Source organism: Pristiophorus japonicus, chromosome 17 (assembly GCF_044704955.1).
Source record: "Pristiophorus japonicus isolate sPriJap1 chromosome 17, sPriJap1.hap1, whole genome shotgun sequence".
In the NCBI taxonomy this organism is placed as follows: Eukaryota; Metazoa; Chordata; class Chondrichthyes; family Pristiophoridae; genus Pristiophorus; species Pristiophorus japonicus.
The window spans coordinates 20,700,195-20,726,067 of NC_091993.1; the positions used below are offsets into that span (position 1 = coordinate 20,700,195).

Consider the following 25,873-nt stretch of genomic DNA (forward strand, 5'->3'; position numbering starts at 1 on the left):
TTTAACGTGTGGTGGCCGTTGCACACCAGCCATCACATGTGCTTGACGACTGGAGTCCTACTCTGCTGCACAGGCCTAGTGCACACATATATTGCAGTGTGGGCTGGCCCGTGCTGCCCCTAGGCCCACCCCTCTTCTGACCCCGAACTCGCGCCTCTCCTGGGCCCTGATTACCTCAGACTAATGGGATGTTGGCTGTACAGGTCGTAGCTGGTCTCCAGTTAGTCTTGGGTAATCCTTGCCATTGAACCAAGACCTAGCTCTGTCAAGCCCGTGTGGTGGCTGGTGTGCAACCGCCACCACACCTTAAAAAAAATCCAAGCACAGACATCTTCCATCCTTCACGATGTAGTTCAGTACCTGGAATATTATGTCCTGCATTGAAACACCTGTGAACTCATTCCTTTTTGGCGTGGAATCAGGTCATCCTCGCTTCGAGGGACTGCCTATGATGATTGATGATGATACTAGGAGTATGAAGCAGTCAATCCAGTTCCTAATGTGTGGGGACCAAAGATCAAAACTGCCCCTACTGTGACACCAAATTGATAATCTCACCCCAAGGCCACAAGATGGCTGCTGGAGCAGTACAGAGCGAGCTTTACTTCGCTAGGGGGGCTGGTGGTGCTAAATACCAACACTGAAATAGAATGAAAGAACTTGGATTTATATAGCGCCCTTTCAAGGATGTCCCAAAACGCTTTGCGGCCAATGAAGTACTTTTGAAGTGTAGTCACTGTTGTAATGCAAAAGTTGCAGCAGCCAATTTGTGCACAGCAAGCTCACACAAACAGACATGCGATAATGACCAGATAATCTGTTTTAGTGATATCGCAAAGTACCTTTCATTGGGGAAACAGGAGAGCCGGTGACTGAAGATGTAATGGTTTCTGGCACTTGTCCATGTAGTGTTCCTGTCTCCAGGCATGTGTTCCTGTCCTGTTCCTATAATGTATCTAGTGTACCTCTACATCGTGACTAAGTGCATGTGTACAGGTGAAATAAGAAATCAGCAGAAAAGCAAACACACCATTTTCTAAAAACTTTATTGACAGAGTTGATGTGATTAAGTTCACACATAAAAAGGTGTTTTCAAAATGTAGCGTTCATATGAAAAAATAAGTTTAAAGCCCATGTAATATTTCATTTGTAAAATTAGAAATCCATCATACATTAATTCTTATATTAAAAAAAACAAATTTTAAGAGTTGCATTGTACCAGGGACACTTCCACATAAAATGAAATTTGGTACAACAATTTCACGTCACTGGTGAAATAAAAGAGAATACAGTACCTTAAATTGGACAGAGCTGGTAATTTACACCCAGTTTCACTTAAACAATGGTCGATACCCGAATATTGGGAAATAAAAAAACTGATGGAAATAGAAAACAGGTTAACATGCTGGCTGGGACCCATCTAATGATTGGAAGCTTCCAATGAAAGGTTATTTATCTGGATTTTCTCATTTCCCAAATCAGAATGACCTGCTGTGTATTTCCAGCATTTGCTGCTCTTATACTGATTACATTAGCATTCCCAGGTTTTCCCCCCCCCACCTCCCCCGACCAAGGATCATCATGAGACTCATCCATCGGTGGTTCCCAATTTGAAATGGGACTTCTTTTTCCCAAATTGGCAATACTACGGACAAAGTTTATTGCACGGCGTCCATCATTTTCTACCCAGCAGTTAACCATTCGAATGACCAGGTCTACCATTGTTTTAACATCTAGTATATAATAAACTGAAAATGAGTGACAGACGCACAAGGATAGGGACAACACTCCAGACACACCACGTACATGAGGTTTACCTTTTCAGCTGAGATGACAACTGCATTAAAGCTCCTGGTCATTCAGCGGGTTAGGTGTCAAAGATGAATCAGAGGCCTGAATCTGACATGCCCCTTTAAGGGGTAGGTACTTGGGAGTATTACCACTTTTGACTGGCGTTCTTCAAAGCTCTACCTTTGGTAGTTTCAGAGTTTTATTGAGATCTCTTCATGAAGCCCCCCCAAAAAGTACAGAGAAACTGAGCAGTACAAATGCTGCACACTGTCTTCACACACACGTGTGCCGCATGTGGAAACTAACCACATACTCTGCGTTCGTCCTCTGCACCGATATGGCAAATGGCTCAAAAGGATGAAAAGTGAAGGCTACCAGGCGTCGCACTGTGTGGTTAATTGGCCGTCCCAGCAGCCCTGCTTGGATTTTAAACTTGAGTAGCCCCGAGTCCCGAGCATAAAATCTAAAAACAGAAAGGCAATTTTTTTGTTGTTGTTGTCAACGTCAGCTGCACAATGATTGAAATGTTAAGAGTCACAGCTTTGAGATCAGCAATAAATGGAGCTGGGGCGTGAAGGGCTTAAGTGCTCCCCTGGGAAGTGCTCCATTAAGCCATGCAGACCATTAACTGCACCACCCAGCGTGGTACTGAGCTTTACAGACCAGAAGGTCCTAGCTTCCCTCCCTGGTCTGTGCCGAGTGAGCTTGAGCTCAGTTGTACTGCCAAGACTGGCCTCCCTAGGTTAGGGATGGTGACAATCATCCGGGGTTCCCACTCCTGATCACTATGCAGTGACTCGTGAGAAAAGGAGGACATCAGGAGCGAACAGGATCGGGCTTGGCTGATGAATATACCGTCTCATTGGTTAAGCTGACATGTAAAGAATGATCACTTGGATGAAGTTAAAGGAGGGAAGCCTTCATCTGTGGATCTGTACATCAGGAGCAAATCAGCAACTATAGGAGGAGGGAAGAAATCTTCGCGGGCAAGGAGGAAACACAAAAATAATAGGGTGCCAGGGAGAGTACTTTGTTATGATGTGAAACACTCTACCAGACACAATGATGGAAGCAGAATCCAGATTACCTTTTAACAGGGATGTGGAGAAATATTTGAAAAAGAAACATTTTAAAAAAACATGGGAAAAGGATAAGGTAATTGGGACTAAGTGCATAGCTCTTTCAGAGAGGCAGCACAGGTACAATAGGTTGAGTAGATTCCTTCTGTGCTATAAAATTCTATGAAGGCGACTCCATGTATAGCCTGTGCTCCTACTGTAACTCCCCATAGTTTATATGGACTTAAAACAGTTAAAACCAGTACTCTGTGTATGTCCACTTAACATTCAACCAGGGAATATCAATTTAACCAGATGTCCCCCCTTGCCCAAATGGAGTGGATTACATTACCTGATGGGGTGATCGCCACAAGTCTTGGGCCTCTCCATGACGGAGACCCACTTGTCATCGTAGCTGAAGAGCGAGAGATCGAGGTACGGGCTGCTGCTGTAGGACTGCGCACTGATAGGCAGCTGCCCGAGGAGGCGCCTCACCGCCTCAGTGTGACCCCCGTATTTGGCGTTCACGATAGTGTCTTTAAATCTGAAAATAAAGGGCAAGGTTTCACAGATTGGAGTGTGTGGGTGCTGCAGTTTGTAGAGACAAAGTCCACACTGACCTGGATGAACGTCTCGACTTCTCTCTGACACAGTCTGCGGATATAAAGTGCAAAGAGAGCCGAGCAAACACCGAGAAACAATCAAAGTTGTGCAAGTGAACTCTCCCCAGTGTTAAGACGGACTACTGGATTCATAGAAAGGGCGGTCAAAGTCCCCAGCAGAACTGAAGCAGCTACAGTACCAGCAAGGGTTAAAGGAGGGAGAGAATGAGAAAACACAGCTTCTATACCTCTCCTAAACATTTCAAACAGTTTCACATACAATGAATCACTTTGATGTACAAGTGACTATCTTATTGACAGGATAGATGCTGAGAGTTTATTTCCCCTGGCTGGAGAGTCTAGAACCACGAGCCGTAGTCTCAGGATAAGGAATCGATCTGAGATGTGTCAACAATTACCATTCCAAATTGTTGTGTTAACATTTCTGTTGAGCAAGGTTCTGTATCTCCCAATGAGTATAGGCCCAACCAGCTCAACCTTTCTTCATAAGACAACCCATTCATCTCAGGAATCAACCTCATGAACCTTCTCTGAACTGTCTCCAATGCAAGTATATCCCCCCCCATTATTTAAGGAGGTTGAGCAGGTTGGGCCTATACTCATTGAAGTTTAGAAGGTGGTAAGAAATAGGAGCAGGAGTAGGCCATTTGACCCCTCACGCCTGCTTCGCCATTTAATAAGATCATGGCTGATCTGATCATGGACTCAGCTCCACTTCCCTGCCCGCTCGCCATAACCCTTTATTCCCTTATCGCTCAAAAATCTGCCTATCTCTGCCTTAAATATATTTAATAACCCAGCTCTCAAGCAGAGAATTCCACAGGTTTAAAACCCTCAGAGAAGAAATCCCTCCTCATCTCAGTTGATGAGAGATAATCTTATTGGAAGGTATAAGATTCTGAGGGGGCTTGACAGGGAGACGATGTTTCCCCTTGTGGGGGAATTTAGAACTAGGGGGCATAGTTTCAGAATAAGGGGTCGTCCATTTAAAACGGAAATGAGGAGGAATTTCTTCTCTCAGAGGGTCGTGAATGTTTGGAATTCTCTACCCCAGAGAGCTGTGGAGGCTGGGTCATTGAATATATTTAAGTTGGAGATAGACAGATTTTTGAATGATAAGGGAGTCAAGGGTTATGGGGAACAGGCAGGGAAGTGGAGTTGAGGCCAAGATCAGATCAGCCACGATCTTATTGAATGGCGGAGCAGGCTCGTGGGGCCGAATGGCCTACTCCTGCTCCTATTTCTTATGTCCTTATTTATATAGGATCTAAACTCCAATGTATATTACAAATGGTTTTGTATATGGAATGATATTAGAGAAAATCTCCAGAAGTACCCCTTTAAAGGTTGAAGCCTCGAGTCATGGATGTATTAACAAGTTAGTGTTAGTGTGATGGTCCCATGTCCTATGAACATCTTCATTAAAATAACAGGAAAAAGAATTTCCAAACAGCATGCTCATTACAATATTGCACAGCCCGATTTTCACCCTAAACTCATTCAAAGAATTAAAAGAACCCTGGTTTGAGATTTGTGGCTTCTTTTCTTTGTTTAAGCAGTGAGCACTGTCGACATCCTGTGGGTAGTCACACAGTGACTAGCGCAATTGACATCAGCTGTCTGAGTAACGTACATCTGAGTGTGCATGTTTGTCTAAGATAGACGGGTGCACGCACCTGTATAGGTGAACGCACGTTAGTTAGCTCACCCCCTTCATATTATCTGGCACTGTAACTCGTCCAATTTGTTCCCACCGCATCACCAGCAATCAGCATCACAGCAGAAATAAAATAGGCAAAGCAACAGAAATGTCAGGAAATAGTCAAAGGATTGTCAAAGTCGACATTTTAGATTTGATTAACACAATGAGCATTCACATTTCACTGCATTTCCTTCATTCTCAGCATTCCCAGTCACCGTAACCCAGTGAAAATCGTTCTGAACAACTTTGCTACACAGGATGTTTCAGCACACACGAGGCAGAAGAGTGTACATAAGCTCTGGCTTTAAGTGTTCTCTGTAATATGCAGGACTACTTCAGGTAACTGAGCCCAAGGCAGCCAGTGCTGTGCAATAGAGCTCCTTTTCAAACTGCAGTGTTGAATCCACAGCAATAGAGCAACAGATGAACAACCATGAAGATGTAGTGATCTGGGCTTTCAATGTGTGACTGTAGCCACTCCATCCATGACACTGTCTCATAAGAACATCAGAAAGAGGAACAGGAGTAGGCCATATGGCCCCTCGAGCCTGCTCTACCATTCAATAAGATCATGGCTGATCTGATCATGGTCTCAGTTCCACTTCCCCGCCCGCTCCCCATAACCTCTTATCGTTTAAGAAACTGTCTATTTCTGTCTTAAATTTATTCAATGTCCCAGCTTCCACAGCTCTCTGAGGCAGCGAATTCCACAGATTTACAACCCTCTGAGAGCAGAAATTTCTCCTCATCTCAGTTTTAAATGGGCGGCCCCTTATTCAAAGATCATGCCCTCTAGTTCTAGTCTTCCCCCATCAGTGGAAACATCCTCTCTGCATCCACCTTGTCAAGCCCCCTCATAATGTTATACATTTTGATAAGATCACCTCTCATTCTTCTGAATTCCAATGAGTAGAGGCTCAATCTACTCAACCTTTCCTCATAAGTCAACCCGCTCATCTCCGGAATCAACCTAGTGAATCTGCCTCCAAAGTAAGTATATCCTTTCGTAAATATGGAAACCAATATTGCACGCAGTATTTCGAGGTGTGGCCTCACCAATACCCTGTATAGCTGTAGCAAGACTTCCCTGATTTTATACTCCATCCCCTTTGCAATAAAGGCCAAGATTCCATTGGCTGTATCTGCATACTATCCTTTTGTGTTTCATGCACAAGTACCCTCAGGTCCCGCTGTACTGCGACACTTTGCAATCTTTCTCCATTTAAATAATAACTTGCTCTTCGATTGTTTTTCTGCCAAGGTGCACGACCTCATTCTTTCCAACATTATACTTCATCTGCCAAATTTTTGCCCACTCACTTAGCCTGTCTATGTCCTTTTGCAGATTTTGTGTGTCCTCCTCACACATTGCTTTTCCTCCCATCTTTGTATCGTCAGCAAACTTGGCTATGTTACACTCAGTCCCTTCTTCCAGGTCTCCTTACAGGCCAGTGAGCAAAAACACAGAGTGTTGGTCTCGACAGGTGGGCATCTCTTTCTGCATCCCCCAACTCCCCCCCCAACTCCCCCCCCTTCCTCCTCCCCCACCACCCCCCCCACACAGCCAGTAGTGATGTTAACGTTACAACATTGCTGCAGTGTGGCACTGTACTGCCACAAACTCCATTCCCTAGCCACCAGCTCCATCCGTCTCCCTGGCAACTGAGGCTAAACCAGACGGTTTGCAACCTTGGGTCATATTTGACACCAAAAGTGCCCATTTCCACCTCCGTAACATCGCCCGACTGCACCCCTGCTTCAGCTCATCTGCTGCTGAAACCCTCATCTAGGTCTCTGTTACCTCTAGATTCCAACGCACTCCTGGCCGACCTCCCATTCTACCCTGTGTAAACTTGAGGTCATCCAAAACTCTGCTGCCCGTGTCCCAATTCGCACCAAGTCCTGTTCACCCATCACCCTCGTGCTGCTGACCTACATTGGCTCCCGCTTAAGCAACAAATCAATTTTAAAATTATCATCCTTTTTTTCACATCGCTCCATGGCCTCACCTTTGGTGGCCGTGCCTTAAGCTGTCTAGGCCCTAAGCTCTGGAATTCCCTCCCTAAACCTCTCCGCCCGTTTCCTCCTTTAGACGCTCCTTAAAAAACCTAATCCAACGAACTCTTGGCTGACCTCCCACATTCTACCCTCCATAAACTTGAGGTCATCCAAAACTCTGCTGCCTGTGTCCTGTTCACCCATCACCCCCGTGCTCACTGATCTACACTGGTTCCCAGTTAAGCAACACTTGGACTAAGCTTTTGGTCATCTGTCCTAATATCTCCTTATGTGGTTCGGTGTCAAATTTTGTTTGATAATGCTCCTGTGAAGGCCTTGGGACAACTTACTACATTAAAGGTGCTATATAAATACAAGTTGTTGATGCAGGAACTTTACTCTGCATTATATATTTGTTGTACTACAGATTCTGTATCCAGGACAGAGTGCAAGCAGGGAGAGGTTGTGAAAAAGGGTTACACACCACAAACATCAATGATCTGCTTCCTCCCTTTACAGATGCTGATAGAAATAGATTGCTGGTCAATCATTTTCTGCTTTATTTTCAGATTTGCAGCAGTTTCATTTTTTCATTTTTATGTAAACAGAGGAAAGTGTTTGAGAAACATCAGCATGCAATGTAAGGGAACATATCCAAAGCTAACCCGTAACACATGTGTTCACATTGCCAGCATAGTCAGCCTTTCTCTGGCCTACAAATACAGACAGAAAGTGAAACAAAGTGAAACAGGTGGCAGGAGGATTACTCACCTTCGCTGGATCTGCCTGGCGAAATTATTGCTGGACGCAGAGCACGGGAACTGTACGGCCTCGCTGTGCAGTGTGGCATTTCGATAGAGGTCACAGAAATTTTCAAATAGCTGTAGAAGCTCGTCGCAAGTGTTCTCGAACACAGCCAGGATCCGGGTGGTCACCATGTTGTACACGACAAAGAACGACGGCTGCAGGGGCAGAACAGGACAAAGAGGAGAAATGAGTTCGGTCAGCAATGTACCTGTACTAATCAATGAGCATTCACAGACAGCCAAGGACATTGTCTGGAGGGAAATTGCAATACCCGGTGGCGTTGTAAATCTGGCCGGTGTACGGAAACAGCTCAGTGTTAGCTGTGGCTCAGTGGGTAGCACACTCGCCTCTGAGTCACAAGGTTGTTGGTTCAAGTCTCACTCCAGGGCTGACACTCCAGTGCAGTGCTGAGGGCGTGCTGCACTGTCGGAGGTGCCGTCTTTCGGATGAGACGTTAAACCGAGACCCCCGTCTGCTCTCTCAGGTGAACGTAAAAGATCACATGGCACTATTTCGAAGAAAAGCAGGGGAGTTATCCCCAGTGCCCTGGCCAAAATTTATCCCTCAATCAACATCACTAAAAACAGATCATCATCACATTGCTGTTTGTGGGAGCTTGCTGTGCGTAAATTGGCTGCTGCATTTCCTACATTACAACAGTGACTAAACTTCAAAAGAACTTCATTGGCTGTAAAGCGCTTTGAGGCATCTGGTGGTCATGAAAGTCGCTATATAAATGAAAGTCTTTCTGTCGACAAGCTTTTTAAAATGTTACTTTTAAATGCAAGGGCTTCTCCCCCCTACCCTTTGTTCCCCTCCTCCAGTATCTCACGCTGGCAGTGGGATACCAACAAATTGAATTTGTGTATTGCATCCGAGGGGCTACATAGATGGGTGTTGGGAATAGCCCCAGGAAAGGAGAGATTAGATGATGAGGTGGAAAGTGTAGGTGGAGAGGTAGACTTTGAGAAGATGGTGGGAAGTGAGGTGGCAAGACAAAGAATCTTAGGGAGAGAATTCCAGAAAACAAGACCAATGTAACTGAAGGTACGACCACCAACGGTGGTGCGAAGCAAGGTATGAATAAAAAGCCAGAGTAAGAGGAACAGAGTATTTGCAAAGGGTTTTAGGGTTGAAGGAGCTTGCACAGGTCGAGTGGGGCATTTAGAGAGAAAGACAAGAATTTTAAATTTACTACATTGGGGGATGGGGTGATGGACAAATGAAACTTAATGTAGGACAGAAGACAAGTGTTGCGAGTTTTGGATGGATCTGGAGCCTGTGAAGACTGTTGTAGAACAGCAGAATCTAGCGCAAGGGTTTCAGCTTGAGAGACTACGGTAGAAACAGAGAGAGGCAATGTGTGGTGATAAGAGAACATAAGAATTAGGAGCAGGAGTAGGCCATACGGCCCCTCAAGCTTGCTCTGCCATTCACTAAGATCATGGCTGATCTTCGACCTCATCTCCACTTTCTCGCCTGATCTCCATATCCTTTAATTCCACTAGAGTCCAAAAATGTATCGATCTCAGCCATGAATATATTCAACAATTCAAGCCTCCACAGCCCTCTGGGGCAGAGAATTCCAAAGATTAACAACCCTCCGAGTGAAGAAATTCCTCCTCATCGCTGTCTTAATTGGCCGGCTCCTTATCCTGAGACTATGCCCCTCGTTTTAGGCTCACCAGCCAGGGGAAACAACCTCTCAGCATCTACCCTGTTAATCTCCACCAGAATCTTGTGTATGTTTTAGTGAGATCACCTCTCATTTCTTCTAAATTTGCGAGTATTGTCTTAATCAACTCAATCTCTGGTGATGGGATATTTCTCAAATTACAACAATGACTCCACTCCAAAAAGTACTTCATTAGCTGTAAAACGCTTTGAGAAGTTATTTAATGCAAGTCTTTCTTTTATATGGGGTTAAAAAGTTACCTCAAGATTGAATATCACATCAAGATTACCAACAATGGAAGGCTTCACAGCCCGTGCCTTACTCAAGCGGACATCTAAAATTATACTTTCCAGCTATGGGAGCCCGGCTGATTTTACCCTCCCAGTTCAGTTGTTGCATTAACCATTGCGCTGGCTCAGCACAGATTCTGCCGAGACTGATCCAGGGGACAGTTGTTAACCTCTAAAATGAACAAAATTTTAACCCATTTCCTCCACATGATGTTGACTGACCAGCCTTACAATGTTCCCTGTAAGCTGCGCTTTGTTCTGCGTGGCCTGTTTCTTTTAGTGCGCATGTGTGGTATTTACAATGGAGGAGCTGGTGAGCGGCCTGCAGGGGACCTTTCCCAATGCTGCCATGTATATCCAACATTTGATGTTTTAATTTCAGTATTAAAGCGCAACAAACTGATTTCTCTATCCTAAGGAGGAGCATTTATCTGAATTACTCTGAACGTTTAATTGCAATAAAAAGACTTGGATTTATATAGCGTCTTTCACGACCACCAGATGTCTCAAAAGCGCTTTACAGCCAATCAAGTACTTTTGGAGTGTAGTCACGGTTGTAATGTAGGAAACACGGCAGCCAATTTATGCACAGCAAACTCCCACAAATAGCAATGTGATAATGACCAAATAATCTGTTTTTTGTTATGTTGGCTGAGGGATAAATATTGGCCAAGGGATAAATATTGGCCAGGACACAGAGGATAACTCCCCTATTCTTCTTCGAAATAGTGCCAGGGGATCTTTTACGTTCACTTAAAAGAAGATGGGATCTTGGTTTAACGTCTCATCTGAAAAATGGCACCTCAGCACTGCACAGTCTATAGATTTTTTGTACTCAGAACTCCACTGAGCCACAGCTGATACTTGCATTATCTCAATGGCCATGATCATACTGAATGGTGGGGCAGGCTCGAAGGGCCGAATGGATTACTCCTGCACCTATTTTCTATGTTTCTACGTTATACCAATGGGCATTAATCGAAGAATATTAAACCCAGTCTGTGGTTATTCAAATCATTGCAGTGTGTCCAAAAATTCAAGATCACGGATGTTGCTACAGTGTAGAAGCATTCATTTATGGTCAGGAAAGGGTTCAATCTGCTTCATTAAATGGTAGCCACCTTTCAATGTCTCTTTAATTTGCGTAATTCACTTTTCTCGAGCTGAGTGCTTTTTTTTTGATAAATTATCCTTTTAGGGGTTACTTTTGTAGCATATGGTACGTGATGGATGAGCTCCTGAAAACGTCCATAGCGATGATGTTAGACTATATTACTGAGATGGGGTGGGGAGGGGGAATGAAGGATACTACTCGTGGTTTAGATTTCTTCCTCTCCCCTCCCTCCAACTCTCACCAAAGTATCCTACATTACAACAGTGACTACACTTCAAAAAGTACTTAATTGGCTGTAAAGTGCTTTGGGGCTTCCGGTGGTCGTGAAAGGCAGGAAATAAATGCAAGTCTTTCTTTTCCTTGCACCGGTCACTTTAAGCCCCATTATACTGGGGCGGTGAGGGGCTGTAACGTGTTGCCTCTGTACCTGGGAGGGGTCTGTGACCCGGAGGGTCACCACGTCCTCACTCGTGTACTTGATCAGCAGGTGGTTCTCGTCCAGAAGCTGCATCTTCCACATGCGCAGCTGCTGCAGCTGGTCGAAATACTGAAAGAAACGACGCTTGGCCGCAGCGCTGCCATCGTGCTCGGCCCGTTGCCACAGGTACACCAGCAACCGGTGCTTCAAAGAGTTCAGCGTCTTCTCCTTAAAGGGGCGTGAGGTGGCGTTCTGCACGTCACCCTGCACCTCGGGGTACACAGCCGAGACGGTAAGGAAGTCGTCTTCGTAGCAGAAGCGCCCAATGGTTCGAACGTCAATGAACGTTCCTTCCGGGGTAACCTGGAACACGTGAATGGTCTGATGCTGCACGGAAAGAATAGCCAAGATATTCTTATACAGGTAAAGCCCTTGGTTGTGCGAGAGAATGATCTTGTCGCACTTAAAGGTCCTGGTGTCGCAAAGACTCCCCGTGTGCAGGTCAATGATGTGCAGAGAGTAATCCTCTAAGGGAGAGCGAGGGTTTGGCGTAACGGACTCATTGTTTCGGTAAACCTCGAAGAAGAGGGGATGGGGTTCTTCGGGGAGGTAAGCAGCAGAGCCGACGATGACGTACCGGCAATCGTCCGTGAACAAGCTGCACTCGCGGTTCAGGTGCTCCCCGTTCGAGGCCACGCTCGTGACGTGCAGCAAGACGAAGAAGCGCTCAAAGAGCTTGCCGCGGATGTTGACGGACTGCAAGTCATTGGCGCCATTCAGCATGATCTCGCCTTCGTACCCCTGGAGCAGGTCCTCGGCCGCCTGGCATCCCTGGTACTCGTAGATCTCCAGCGAGGTCTGGTCCAGGGAGAAGGCGATGAAGTAGCGTCCGTCAGGAGAGAACTTGCGCAGGAAACACGGCGGCTTCTCTACGTTGACAACGGTGAAGTTGGGGAACACGTTCTGGTGCAGGCAACGCACCATGTACCAGTGAGCGCCAGGCCTGCCCGTATAGACCCGCCGCCGCTCCAGACGGTAAACGACATTCTGGTTCTCAATTCGACGAGGTTTGATGGTAGGTTCATCATCATCCATTCTCAGCCATCACCACATGTTGTCTCTGCAACAGCACACAGAACATTGAAAAGCAGAGAGTCATAGCCAGTCTGCCATTGGGTCAGTACTCATAGTACCAGACAGAAGTGTCACTAACAACAACTTTACGAGCAGGATTCTCACTGAATTATTGCCACAGTTAATTATTTACTGATTATTTATATACTTCATGCTTAATGTTGTTGCTGGGATTTAATAAAATGGCATATGTGGTCCCTTGACATTTTTGTACTTTGCCCAGTTGAACTGTAAAACAAGGCAATTATAAATTCTGTCCTTCTAAACCTGGACTGTTCCCAGAGGGAGCAGTTTTAACTATCCACCACCAGATGAAGCACTAGAGGTCCAACACTGGTGAAATGTATTTGTTTGTCTTATAACACTCCTGTGAAGCGCCTTGGAATGTTTTACCATGTCAAACACGCTATATAAATACAAGTTGTTGTTGTTGGTGATGGCAGCAATGAACATAGGAACAGGAGGCGGCCATTCAGCCCCTCGAGCCTGTTCCGCCATCCAATGAGATCATGGACGATCTGTGACCCAACTCCATATACCTGCCTTTGACCCATATCCCTTAACCTTTGGTTAACAAAAATCTATCAATCTCCGATTTAAAATTAACAATTGATCTAGCATCAATTGCCATTTGCAGAAGAGAGTTTGTGCGTCGAAGTGTTTCCTAATTTCCCTCCTGAAAGGTCTGGCTCTAATTTTTCGTCATAGTCCTAGAATCCCCAACCAGCAGAAATTATTTATCTCCATTTACCCTAACTTTAGTTAGTTAGTTAGTTAGGGTATCCTGCGCCTAGTGGCATGTGAAGCAATCTATTTCTTTCAGTCTGTCCAGAACAAAATTTGACTTCATTGCTCTGTCTTGCCTTATATCCAGCAGATCGTGGATTCCACGGTCGATGTTTATATTTACGTCTGTAGCAGACTGGTTTCCGTATAGGGACAGGTCGTTAGCCTGACTCGCAAGCCAGGAGGACCAGTGGACTGCCTTTAGTCTGGCTCCTACCTTGCCACCTGTCTGGCAGGAGTGGCCCCATCAGCAGTTATACTCTCAACAGCACGCAAGCCTTCCTACTATGTCAAGGTGCAGTCCATAGGGATGTGATGAGAGGATTGATTCAGAATATCACACAAAGGTCTCACGCAACACAGAGATTTTTCCTACAGCACATCAATACCAAGGACATCAAAGCATAGAGTACAGAGCATTGATTCATCTGAGTGATGCCAGGGATGGGAAACTATAGTTATGAATGCAGACTTGAAATCTTGGATCTAACTCCTTCATTATATTCTATATCTAGGCGAGTTAAATTCAACCTAAATTGCCAGGCAGGAAACACACGGGATCAAGTGGAACACTGGTTTACACCCTGCCCAGCATTACTCTCCCTTGACTTCAACGGAAAGTAAAATCGGGTGGGGTGTAAACCAGTGTTGCCCCCGATCCTGTCAGTTTCCCGACGGGCAGGCTCAGTTAAAATTGGCCCCTTGGTGTTTCATCCCCGCTTTCAAGATGTCTTCCAATTATTTCACTTTCAACAACTGGCCGGTAATTCCCTGGGTTGTGCCAATGCCTCTTTTTAGCTACTTTCCAATCCTCGGGCACTACAGCTGTGTTAGCCGTGGCTCAGTGGGTAGCACTCTCGCCTCGGAGTCAGAAGGTTCTGGGTTCAAGTCGCACTCCAGGAACTTGAGCACATAAATCGAGGCTGTCACTCCAGTGCAGTGCTGAGGGAGTGCTGCACTGCCGGAGGCCCTGTCTGCTCTCTCAGGTAAATGTAAAAGATCCCTGGTACTATTTCAAAGATGAGCAGAGGAGTTATCTCCGGTGTCCTGGCCAATATTTATCCCTCAATCAACATAACAAAAAACAGATTATCTGGTCATTATCACATTGCTGTTTGTGGGAGTTTGCTGTGTGCAAGTTGGCTGCTGCGTTTCCCACATTACAACAGTAACTACACTCCAATAGTACTTCATTGGCTATAAAGCGCTTTGAGGTGTCCGGTGGTCATGAAAGGCATTTCTTTCTTTTTAATGATTTCCCTTATATTAAGTTAATCTGGGCTTGATAGCTTAACTTCTTCAGGCTGTGACCGACTGCCTGATCTTAAATATTGTTTCTCCTTTAAGTACTTTCTTCAATCCTCGCACTGAATTTAACTTCTGTGCTGGAAATACAGCAACATAGTCTGTTTTGGCTGTAAAGTAAATATAGAAGCTTACCTATAGAATGCAGCAGAGGAAAATGTGTTAATGGGATAGTAATGGCCTTTTGGGCAGAGCTTCTCACAATGACTGAGCTACCCATGACTGACAACAAGGGACACTAAATACTCTTTCACATGCACCCCTCCAGCCAAGTACAATCACTGAATTAATTATTGGCACTCTCACCTCAGAGTCAGAGGATTGTGGGTTCGGGAGACTTGAGCACAAAAATCTAGGCTGACATTCCAGTGCAGTGCTGAGGGAATGCTGCACTGTTGGAGGTGCCGACTTTCAGATGAGACGTAAACGATCCCATAGCACTATTTCAAAGACAAGCATGGGAGTTATCCCCAGTGTCCTGGCCAATATTTATCCCTCAATCGACACAACAAAAAAGATTATCCCGTCATTATCACATTGCTGTTTGTGGGAGCTTCTTGTATGCAATTGGCTGCCACGTTTCCTACCCAGTGTCATCATTGGCAGTCCTTCGGAATCGAGGAAGACTTGCTTCCACTCGTGAAGCGAGTTCTTTGGTGGCTGAACAGTCCAATACGAGAGCCACAGACCCTGTTGCAGGTGGGACAGACATTCGTCGAGGGAAGGGGTGGGTGGGACTGGTTTGCCGCAAGCTTCTTCCGCTGCCTGCGCTTGACCTCATCACGCTCTCGGCATTGAGACTCGAAGTGCTCAACGCCCTCCCAGATGCACTTTCTCCACCTAGAGCTGTCTTCAGCCAGGGACTCCCAGGTGTCAGTGGCGATGTCGCATGTTATCAGAGAGGCTTTGAGAGTGTCCTTGTAACGTTTCCGCTGCCCACCTTTGGCTCGTTTGAGATCCGCACAGAGCATTTGCTTAGGGAGTCTCGTGTCTGGCATTCGAACTATGTGGCCTACCCAGCGAAGCTGATCGAGTGTGGTCAGTGCTTCAATGCTGGGGATGTTAGCTTGGACGAGGACACTGATGTTGGTGTGCCTGTCCTTCTAGGGGATTTGCAGGATCTTGCGGAGACATCGTTGGTGATATATCTCCAGCGACCTGAGGTGTCTTCTGTACATCGTGCATGCCTCTGATCCATACAGGAGGGCAGTTATTACTACAGCCCTGTAGACCATGAGCTTGATGGAAGATTTGAGGGCCTGGTCTTCGAACACTCTTTGCCTCAGGCGTCCGAAGGCTGCACTGGCACACTGGAGGTGATGTTGAATCTCCACATCAACGTCTGATTTTGTTGCTAAGAGGCTCCCGAGGTATGGGAAATGGTCCACATTGTCAAGGGCCGCGCCGTGAATCTTGATGACTGAGGGGGCAGTGCTGTGCGGCGGGGACAGGCTGGTGGAGGACCTTTGTCTTACAGTCCTACATTACAACAGTGACTACACTTAAAAGTACTTCACTGGCTGGAAAGCCCTTTGGAACGGCCTGAGGTCATGAAAGGCGCAGGTTTTCCTTCTATCAATGTGCTACAATATATGCTGTGGTGTGAAGCACTGACCACACTTGATCAGCTCCGCTGGACAGGCCACATAGTTCGTATGCCAGAAATGAGATGCCCAAAGCAAGCGCTCTACTTGGAACTCGTCCATGGCAAATGAGCCAAAGGTGGGCAACAGAAATATTACAAGGACACCCTCAAAGCCTCCCTGAAAAAGTGCGACATCCCCACTGAGACCTGGGAGATCCTGGCCAAAGACCGCCCTAAGTAGAGGAAGTGGATCCGGGAGGGCACTGAGCTCGAGTCTCGTCGCCGAGAGCATGCAGAAATCAAGCGCAGGCAGCGGAAGGAGCGTGCAGTAAACCAGACTCCCCACCCACCCTTTCCTTCAACCACTGTCTGCCCCACCTGTGACAGAGACTGTGGTTCTCGTATTGGACTGTACAGCCACCTAAGGACTCATGCTAAGAGTGAAAGCAAGTCTTCCTCGATTCCGAGGGACTGCCTACGATGATAATATAGGGCTACATAATCACTGCAAATGACATATCACTGCAAACTAGCAGTATTGCAACCGCTGCTTCAAGCCAATAAATTTAGCATTCTGGGAACATGATCATTAAGAATTGGTCAGACTTTGGAGGGTACATTAGTGGAGTAAACTTGTATCGTTCTTAAAGTCTAACCTCAAATTAACATTTTGAACTGAAAGTGGGCAGCAATAACAGAATTAATGGCCAGATACACACTGCTCCATTATTTGGGTTCTCAGTAGCATAGCCAGGTTCATATTATCACTGCCTAGTGTCCCCATGCCCAGAGCCTGAAGCCCCAGAGCCTGGTGCCCCAGAGCCTGAAGCCCCAGAGCCTGAAGCCCAGAGACGGTTGCCCCAGAGCCTGGTGCCCCAGCCCCAGAGCCTGAAGCCCAGAGCCTGGTGCCCCAGAGCCTGAAGCCCCAGAGCCGGTTGCCCCAGAGCCTGGTGCCCCAGCCCCAGAGCCTGAAGCCCAGTGCCTGGTGCCCCAGAGCCTGGTGCCCCAGAGCCTGAAGCCCAGAGCCTGGTGCCCCAGAGCCTGGTGCCCCAGAGCCTGAAGCCCAGAGCCTGGTGCCCCAGAGCCTGAAGCCCAGAGCCTGGTGCCCCAGAGCCTGAAGCCCAGAGCCTGGTGCCCCAGAGCCTGAAGCCCAGAGCCTGGTGCCCCAGAGCCTGAAGCCCCAGAGCCTGAAGCCCAGAGCCTGGTGCCCCAGAGCCTGAAGCCCAGAGCCTGGTGCCCCAGAGCCTGGTGCCCAGAGCCTGAAGCCCAGAGCCTGAAGCCCAGAGCCTGGTGCCCCAGAGCCTGAAGCCCAGAGCCTGGTGCCCCAGAGCCTGAAGCCCAGAGCCTGGTGCCCCAGAGCCTGAAGCCCAGAGCCTGGTGCCCAGAGCCTGGTGCCCTAGAGCCTGAAGCCCAGAGCCTGGTGCCCAGAGCCTGGTGCCCAGAGCCTGAAGCCCAGAGCCTGGTGCCCAGAGCCTGGTGCCCCAGAGCCTGAAGCCCAGAGCCTGGTGCCCAGAGCCTGGTGCCCAGAGCCTGGTGCCCTAGAGCCTGAAGCCCAGAGCCTGGTGCCCCAGAGCCTGAAGCCCAGAGCCTGGTGCCCCAGAGTCTGAAGCCCAGAGCCTGGTGCCCCAGAGCCTGAAGCCCAGAGCCTGAAGCCCAGAGCCTGGTGCCCAGAGCCTGAAGCCCAGAGCCTGGTGCCCAGAGCCTGAAGCCCAGAGCCTGGTGCCCCAGAGCCTGAAGCCCAGAGACGGTTGCCAGGGCTCCCGGTGTGTCCTTGAGCCCCGGCCCCGCTCCTCACTGCACTCACCTGATCCACGGTGTAAGAGCCGGGCCTCCCACCCACCGCCCAGCTCCGCGGCCCAAACACCCTCCGGCTCAGAGGGGCGGACTGCACCTCTCTCACCGCGCCACTCCCGGGACTCCTCCGGCGCCAGCCACCTATCCCACAGTACACCGCTCCCGGGACTCCTCCGGCGTCAGCTGCCTATCCCACAGTGCACCGCGCTGCACGTCCACGGTTCCAGTCAACGCGCGATTAGCGCCGCCTTCTCCCGCCGCTCCAATCCACAAACAGGTTGATGACTGAGAGACTCCAGCGGGCCTCGAGGGCGCTCGGCCTGTAAACCCACCCCGCTCTGCCGCTAGAGGGAGCGGTACCCTGCACCACCCCGCTCTGCCGCTAGAGGGAGCGGTACCCTGCACCATCCCGCTCTGCCGCTAGAGGGAGCGGTACCCTGCACCACCCCGCTCTGCCGCTAGAGGGAGCGGTACCCTGCACCATCCCGCTCTGCCGCTAGAGGGAGCGGTACACTGCACCCAACCCGCTCTGCCGCTAGAGGGAGCTGTACCGGGCATCACCCCGCTCTGCCGCTAGAGGGAGCTGTACCATGCACCCATCCCGCTCTGCCGCTAGAGGGAGCTGTACCCTGCACCCACCCCGCTCTGCCACTGGAGGGAACTGCACTCACCCAGCTCTGCCGCTAGAGGGAGCTGTACCCGCCATCACCCCGCTCTGCCTGTAGAGGGAGCGGTACCCTGCACCTACCCCGCTCTGATGTCTTCTTCTTCAGTCCCTCAAATCGAGGATGACTTGCTTCCACGTCAAAAAGTTCACAGGTGTTTCAATGAAGGACCTAATATTCCAGGTCCCAAACTAAATCTTGAAGGGTGGAAGATGCCTGTGCGTGGATTTTTTTAACGTGGGGTGACCGTTCCACACCAGCCACCACACGGGTCTGACAGAGCTAGGTCTTGGTCCAGTGGCAAGCATTAACCAAGATGACTGAAGACCAGCTCTGCTGCACGGACCTAGTGCGCACACATATCGCAGTGTATCGCAGATTGTCCCTCTACAATCTCTCGCCGCTCCTTTGCCCCGACCTCGCCACTCCTGCTGTATCTGCCCACGCTCCAATCACCTACCTGGATCTTGGTGATGTCCCTTTTCACTGCCATTGCTCTCCTGCTCCAGCTCGTGCTGCTCCCTGGAGTTGTACCTGCTCCTTCCGCTCCCCGGCCTGCTCCGATGGTGCTCATAGGCCGGGGGCTGCTCAGCCTGCTGGGCTAGGCCGCCACGCTGCTCCTTCTGCTCCCAGGCCTGCTCCGATGGTGCTCGCAGGCCAGGGGCCCACACTAATGAGTTCTCAGGTGACTGATGAGTCCAATGCGGGACCTACAGTCTCTGTCACAGGTGCGGCAGATGGTGATTGAAGGGACGGGTGGGTGGTGTGCTTGGGTTGTCATGCACTCCTTCCACTATTTGCGCTTGGCTTCTGTGTGTTCCCAGCGAAGAGACTCGAGGTGTTCGCCGCCTTCCCCGATGCTCTTCCTCCACTTTGAGCGGTCTTGGGCCAAGGATTCCCAGTTGTCGGTGGGGGGCTTTGAGGGTATCCTTGAAGCATTTCCTCTGCCCACCTGGGACTCACTTGCCGTGTCGGAGCTCTGAGTAGAGCGCTTGTTTTGGAAGCCTCGTGTCAAGCATGCGGGATGATGTGGCCCGTCCATCGGAGCTGATCGAGCGTGGTCAGTGCTTCAATGCTGGGGATGTTGGCCTGAGCGAGAACACTGACGTTGGTGCATCTATTCTGCCAGTGGATTTGCAGGATCTTGCAGAGGCAACGTTGGTGAAACTTCTCCAGTGCTTTGTGGTGCCTGCTGTACATGCATGTCTCTGAAGCATATAGGAGGGCGGGTATCATTACTGCTCTGTAGACCATGAGCTTGGTGCCAGGTTTGAGATCCTCGTCTTCAAACAGCCTCTTCCTCAGGCAACTGAAGGCTGCACTGGCACACTGAACGCGGTGTTCGACTTTGTCGTCGATGTCTGCCCTTGTTGGCAGGAGGCTCCTGAGGTATGGAAAATGGTACACGTTGTCCAAGGCCTCGTTATGGATCTTGATAATCGGGGGGCAGTGCTGTGTGGCGGGGTCAGGTTGGTAGAGGACCTTTGTCTTATGGATGTTTAGTGTGAGGCCCATACTCCCGTACGCTTCGGTGAAGGTGGTTTAGAGTTCGACCTCCGAGTGTGCGCAAACGCAAGCGTCGTCTGTATACTGTAATTCAATGACAGAGGATGGGACGACCTTGGATCTGGACTGGAAGCAACAGAGGTTGAACAATTTCCCGTTTGTTCTGTGGTTTAGTTCCACTCCAACGGGGAGCTTATTGAGGGTGAGATGGAGCATTGCAGCAAGGAAGATCAAGAAGAGCGTTGGTGCGATGACACAGCACGTATATTGGGTCTGTGGTGGATTCGTTGGTCAAGATCATGGCTTGCATGTCATGGTGAAGCAGACGGTGGATGATAACAAACTTTTGAGGGCAGCCAAATTTGAGGAGGACATTCCATAGGTTGACAATGTCGAAGGCCTTTGTGATGTCAAAGAAAGCCATGTACATGGGTAGTTGCTGCTCCCTGCATTTCTCTTGAATTTGACGTGCAGTGAAGATCATGTTCATTGTGCCCCTTAGTGGGCTAAATCCACATTGCGATTCTGGGAGGAGCTCTTCAGCCACAAGAAGAAGTCGATTGAGGAGGATTCGTGCGATGACTTTCCCTGTGGCAGACAGCAGGGAAACTCGTTTGTAATTACCGCAATCAGACTTGTCACTTTTCTTGAAGATGGATATGATTACGGCATCTCTGAGATCACCTGGCATGCTCTCCTCGTTCCAAATTAGATGCTTGGGCCATAGGTGGTCTTGACTGTGCTAAAGAATCCACGCATGTCGTGGTTGTCAGATAGTTGCTGGATCTCTCGCTCTTTCTCCACCCACCATCTGTTCTTTAGGTCGCGAGTTTTCTGTTGGACTTCGGCCTTCAGACGTCTATAGAGCTGCTTTCTTGCTCTCGAGTTGTGTTGCTGTTTCCAGTTCAAGAATGCCTTGCACTTGCGGCTTATTAGCTCCTGGATCTCCTGGTCGTTCTCGTCAAACCAGTCTTGAGGTTTCCTGGTGGAGTGACCAAGCGTCTCTTCACAGGTGCTAATTATGGAGCGCTGTGGCCACTCTGCATCTCTGGGTCACTGGGAGTCGTCAGGTTGGTTGTGAGGCGCTGGCTATATAGGGCTTTCTTAGCAGGATCTTTGAGTGCTCCAGCGTTGATTTTCCTGCAGCAGCGTTTCTGTTGCTGTCGCTGTTTTGGGGCTACATTGATGGAAATGACAGAGTGGATTAGACGGTGCTCAGTCCAGCAGTTGTCGACCCTGTCATGGTGTGGGTGATGTGGACGTCCTTGTGGTCCCTCGCTAGGACGATGACGTAATCTAGCAGATGCCAATGCTTGGAGCGAGGGTGTTGCCATGAGGCCTTGTACTTGTCTCTCTGATGGAACAAGGTGTTGGTTATGACAAGAACATGTTCTAAGCATTTCGTCATGAGATTCCCTAAGCAAGTGCTCTACTTGGAATTCCTACACGGCAAGCGAGCCCCAGGTGGGAAGAGGAAATTTTTCAAGGACACCCTCAAAGCCTCCTTGATAAAATGCAACAACCCCACTGACACCTGGGAGTCCCTGGCCCAAGACCGCCCGAAGTGGAGGAAGAGCATCCGGGAGGGCGCTGAGCACCTCGAGTCTCGTCGCCGAAATCAAGTGCAGGCAGCGGAAAGAGCGTATGGCAAACCTGTCCCACCCACCCTTTCCTTCAACCACTGTCTGTCCCACCTGTGACAGAGACTATAATTTCAGCCACCTGACAACTCACTTTTAAAGTGGAAGCAAGTCTTCCTCGATTTCAAGGGACTGCCTATGATGATGATGGTACCGTTGGAGTTGGTTTTCTCTACTCCCTCTCTGCTGATCACACCTCCCCAGAGGACTGTGTGTACTTATGCCTGTAGAGCGAGCTTTACCTTGCATCGACCCCGCTCTGCCTGCAGAGGGAGCTTTACCCTGCACTGACTCTGCTCTGCCTGTAGAGGGAGCTTTACCCTGCCTCTCCTCAATCGAGACTCTGCCTTTGACTCAAGTGTTCTCAACTCCATCCCGCAACATGCGACCCGCTACAACCTCAGTGAAACCCCAACGTTGCACGAGGTAGGAAAAGCCATAAAACAGCTCAAGAACAATAAGGCTACGGGAGCGGATGGAATCCCTGCTGAGGTGCTAAAGTATGGCGGAGAGGCGCTGTTGGCGCGGATACATGACCTCATCTCTCTCATCTGGAGGGAGGAGAGCATGCCGGGAGATCTCAGAGATACAGTGATCTTAACCATCTTTAAAAAAGGGGACAAGTCCGACTGCGGCAATTACAGGGGAATCTCCCTGCTATCAGCAGTGGGAAGGTTGTCGCTAGAGTTCTCCTCAAACGTCTTCTCCCTGTGGCCGAGGAGCTCCTCCCGGAGTCACAGTGCGGATTTCATCTCCTACGGGGCACAACGGACATAATCTTTGCAGCGCGATGGCTGCAGGAAAAATGCAGGGAGCAGCGCCAGCCCTTATACATAGCCTTTTTCGACATTACAAAGGCCTTTGACGCTGTCAACCACGAGGGTCTATGGAGCGTCCTCCTCCGTTTTGGATGCCCCCAAAAGTTTGTCAACATCCTTCGCCTGCTCCATGACGACATGCAGGCCATGATCCTTACCAACGGATCCATCACAGACCCAATTCACATCTGGACCGGTGTCAAACAGGGCTGCGTCATCGCCCCAGCCCTCTTCTCAATCTTCCTCGCTGCCATACTCCACCTCACAGTCAACAAGCTCCCCGCTGGAGTGGAACTAAACTACAGAAGCTGTTCAACCTTCGTCGTCTCCAGGCCAGGTCCAGGACCACCCCAACCTCTGTCGTTGAGCTACAGTACGCGGACGACACCTGCGTCTGCGCACATTCTGAGGCTGAACTCCAGGATATAGTCAATGTATTTACTGAGGCATGCGAAAGCATGGGCCTTACGCTAAACATCCGTAAGACAAAGGTCCTCCACCAGCCTGTCCTCGCCGCACAGCACTGTCCCCCAGTCATCAAGATCCACGGCGCGGCCCTGGACAACGTGGACCATTTCCCATATCTCGGGAGCCTCTTATCAACAAAAGCAGACATTGATGCAGAGATTCAATGCCGCCTCCAGTGCGCCAGTGCTGCCTTCAGACACCTGAGGAAAAGAGTGTTTGAAGACCAGGCCCTGAAATCTACCACCAAGCTCATGGTCTACAGGGCTGTAGTAATACCAGCCCTCCTGTATGGCTCAGAGGCATGGACGATGTACAGAAGACACCTCAAGTCGCTGGAAATATATCCCCAATGATGTTTGCGCAAGATCTTACAAATCCCCTGGGAGGACCGATGCACCAACATCAGTGTCCTCGTCCAGGCTAACATCCCCAGCATTGAAGCACTGACCACACTCGATCAGCTTCGCTGGGCAGGCCACATAAGGCGCATGCCAGACACAAGACTCCCAAAGCATGTGCTCTATGCGGAGCTCCTTCACAGCAAACAAGCCGAAGGTGGGCAGCGGAAACGTTACAAGGACACCCTCAAAACCTCCCCGATAAAATGCAACATTACCATTGACACCTGGGAGTCCCTGGCCAAAGACCACCCACCCTATGTGGAGAAAGTGCATCCGGGAGGTCATTGAGCACTTCAAGTCTCAACGCCGAGAGCGTGCAGAAATCAAGCGCAGGCAGCAGAAAGAGCATGCGGTAAACCAGTTCCACCCACCCCTTCCCTCAATGACTATCTGTCCCACCTGTGACAGAATCTATGGCTCTCGTATTGGACTGTACAGCCACCAAAGAACTCACTTCAGGAGTGGAAGCAAGTCTTCCTTGATTCCGAGGGACTGCCTATGATGATGATGCATCGACCCCGCTCTGCCTGTAGAGGGAGTTTTACCCTGCACCGACCCCACTCTGCCTGTAGAGGGAACTTTACCCTGCACCGACCCCACTCTGCCTGTAGAGGGAGTTTTACCCTGCACCGACCCCACTCTGCCTGTAGAGGGAACTTTACCCTGCACCGACCCCACTCTGCCTGTAGAGGGAGTTTTACCCTGCACCGACCCCACTCTGCCTGTAGAGGGAGCTTTACCCTGCTATGTATATAGAAAGACCTTTACCCTCCATCTGCGTGTACCTGACCTGGGATTGCTCGGTTGTCATCCCAACATTTTATGAATGTGAATATTTATCCAGATTAAATAAATCAATAAATCTGCCGAAAGGTCATCGACCTGAAACATTAACTCTGTTTCACTCTCCACAGATGCTGCCTGACCTGCTGAGCATTTCCAGCATTTTCTGTTTTTATTTCAGATTTCCAGCATCCGCAGTATTTCGCTTTTCTATAAATAAATCAATAATAGTCACATCTCATTTTCATAGAATCATAGAAAAATTATGGCACAGAAGGAGGCCATTCAGCCCATCATGTCCGTGCCAGTTGAAAAAGAGTTACCCAGCCTAATCCCACCTTCCAGCACTAGGTCCGTAGCCCTGTAGGTCACGGCTCTTTAAGTGCACATCCAAGTACTTTTTAAATGTTATGAGGGTTTCTGCCTCTACAACCCTTTCAGGCAGTGAGTTCCAGACTGCCACCACCCTCCGGGTGAAATGTTTTTCCTAATCTCGCTAATCCTTCCACCAACTACTCCCTGGTTATTGACCTCTCTGCTAAGGGAAATAGATCTTTCCTATCCACTCTAGGCCCCTCAGAATTTTATACACCTCAATTAAATCTACTCTCAGGCACCTCTGTTCCAAAGAAAACAACCCCAGCCTATCCAATCTTTCCTCATAGCTAAAATTCTCCAGTCCTGACAACATCCTCGTAAATCTCCTCTGTGCAATCACATCGTTCCTGTAATGTGACCAGAACTGTATGCAGTACTCTAGCTGTGGCCTAACTAGTGTTGTATACAATTTGAGCATAACCTCCCTGCTCTTATATTCTATGCCTTGGCTAATAAAGTAAAGCATTCCGTATGCCTTTTTAACTACCTTATCGACCTGTCCTGCTACCTTTAAGGATCTGTGGACATACACTCCAAGATTCCTCTGTAACTCCATACCTCTCAGTATCCTCCCATTTATTTTGTACCTTTTCCCCACTCTTCTACCCTCCTCCCCCAAAGACACTGACTTGTATTGGGGTGCTAGAATCATAGAATGGTTACAGCACAGAAGGAGGCCATGCGGCCCGTCGTGCCCGTGTCGGCTCTCTGCAAGAGCACTTCAGCTAGTCCCACACCCCCGCCCTTTCCCCGTAGCCCTTTTCTGCCAAGGGTGCCACCCAGTGCCCCACCCAAGTGACCATTTTCATGTAGGCACAAGACAATGAGTGTTGTCCGGATATTTGGCTATGGAGGCAGGATGACCTGATTCTGTCCCCACCCTGACATACAGACATACTTCCCACCTGGAGTAATGAACAGCACGAGGATCACTGGAGATGCTGAGGCCTATTGTAGCCTATACTCAGGATAGACTACGGGTCAAGCCTGCGATCATCTTGGCCTTTATGGTTCAGCTTCTCACTGGATATTGCCACTGAGCCATAATGTGAGATCATACTCTGGTGTAACACTTTCATTTCTCTGCCCACACCCTTGATTCATCCCTTGCACCATGTCCAGCTCGCCCATCCC

General features: G+C 48.9%; 1 protein-coding gene across 2 annotated transcripts; it reads right to left on the minus strand.

Moving 5' to 3' along the window:
- Positions 1-1,055: 1,055 nt before the first annotated feature.
- Positions 1,056-18,397, minus strand: det1 (DET1 partner of COP1 E3 ubiquitin ligase). 2 transcript variants are annotated; one of them, XM_070859329.1, is made up of 6 exons: positions 18,091-18,397; positions 15,008-15,141; positions 11,486-12,596; positions 7,944-8,134; positions 3,202-3,393; positions 1,056-2,254 (listed from the first exon to the last, which is right to left on the minus strand). In XM_070859329.1, exons 3-6 carry the CDS (start codon positions 12,569-12,571, stop codon positions 2,065-2,067), a joined length of 1,659 nt encoding a protein of 552 aa, XP_070715430.1. In that variant the 5' UTR covers positions 12,572-12,596; positions 15,008-15,141; positions 18,091-18,397; the 3' UTR covers positions 1,056-2,064. The 2 variants fall into 2 exon arrangements, with proteins under 2 accessions (XP_070715430.1, XP_070715429.1); XM_070859328.1 differs by lacking the exon at positions 15,008-15,141.
- Positions 18,398-25,873: the final 7,476 nt, after the last annotated feature.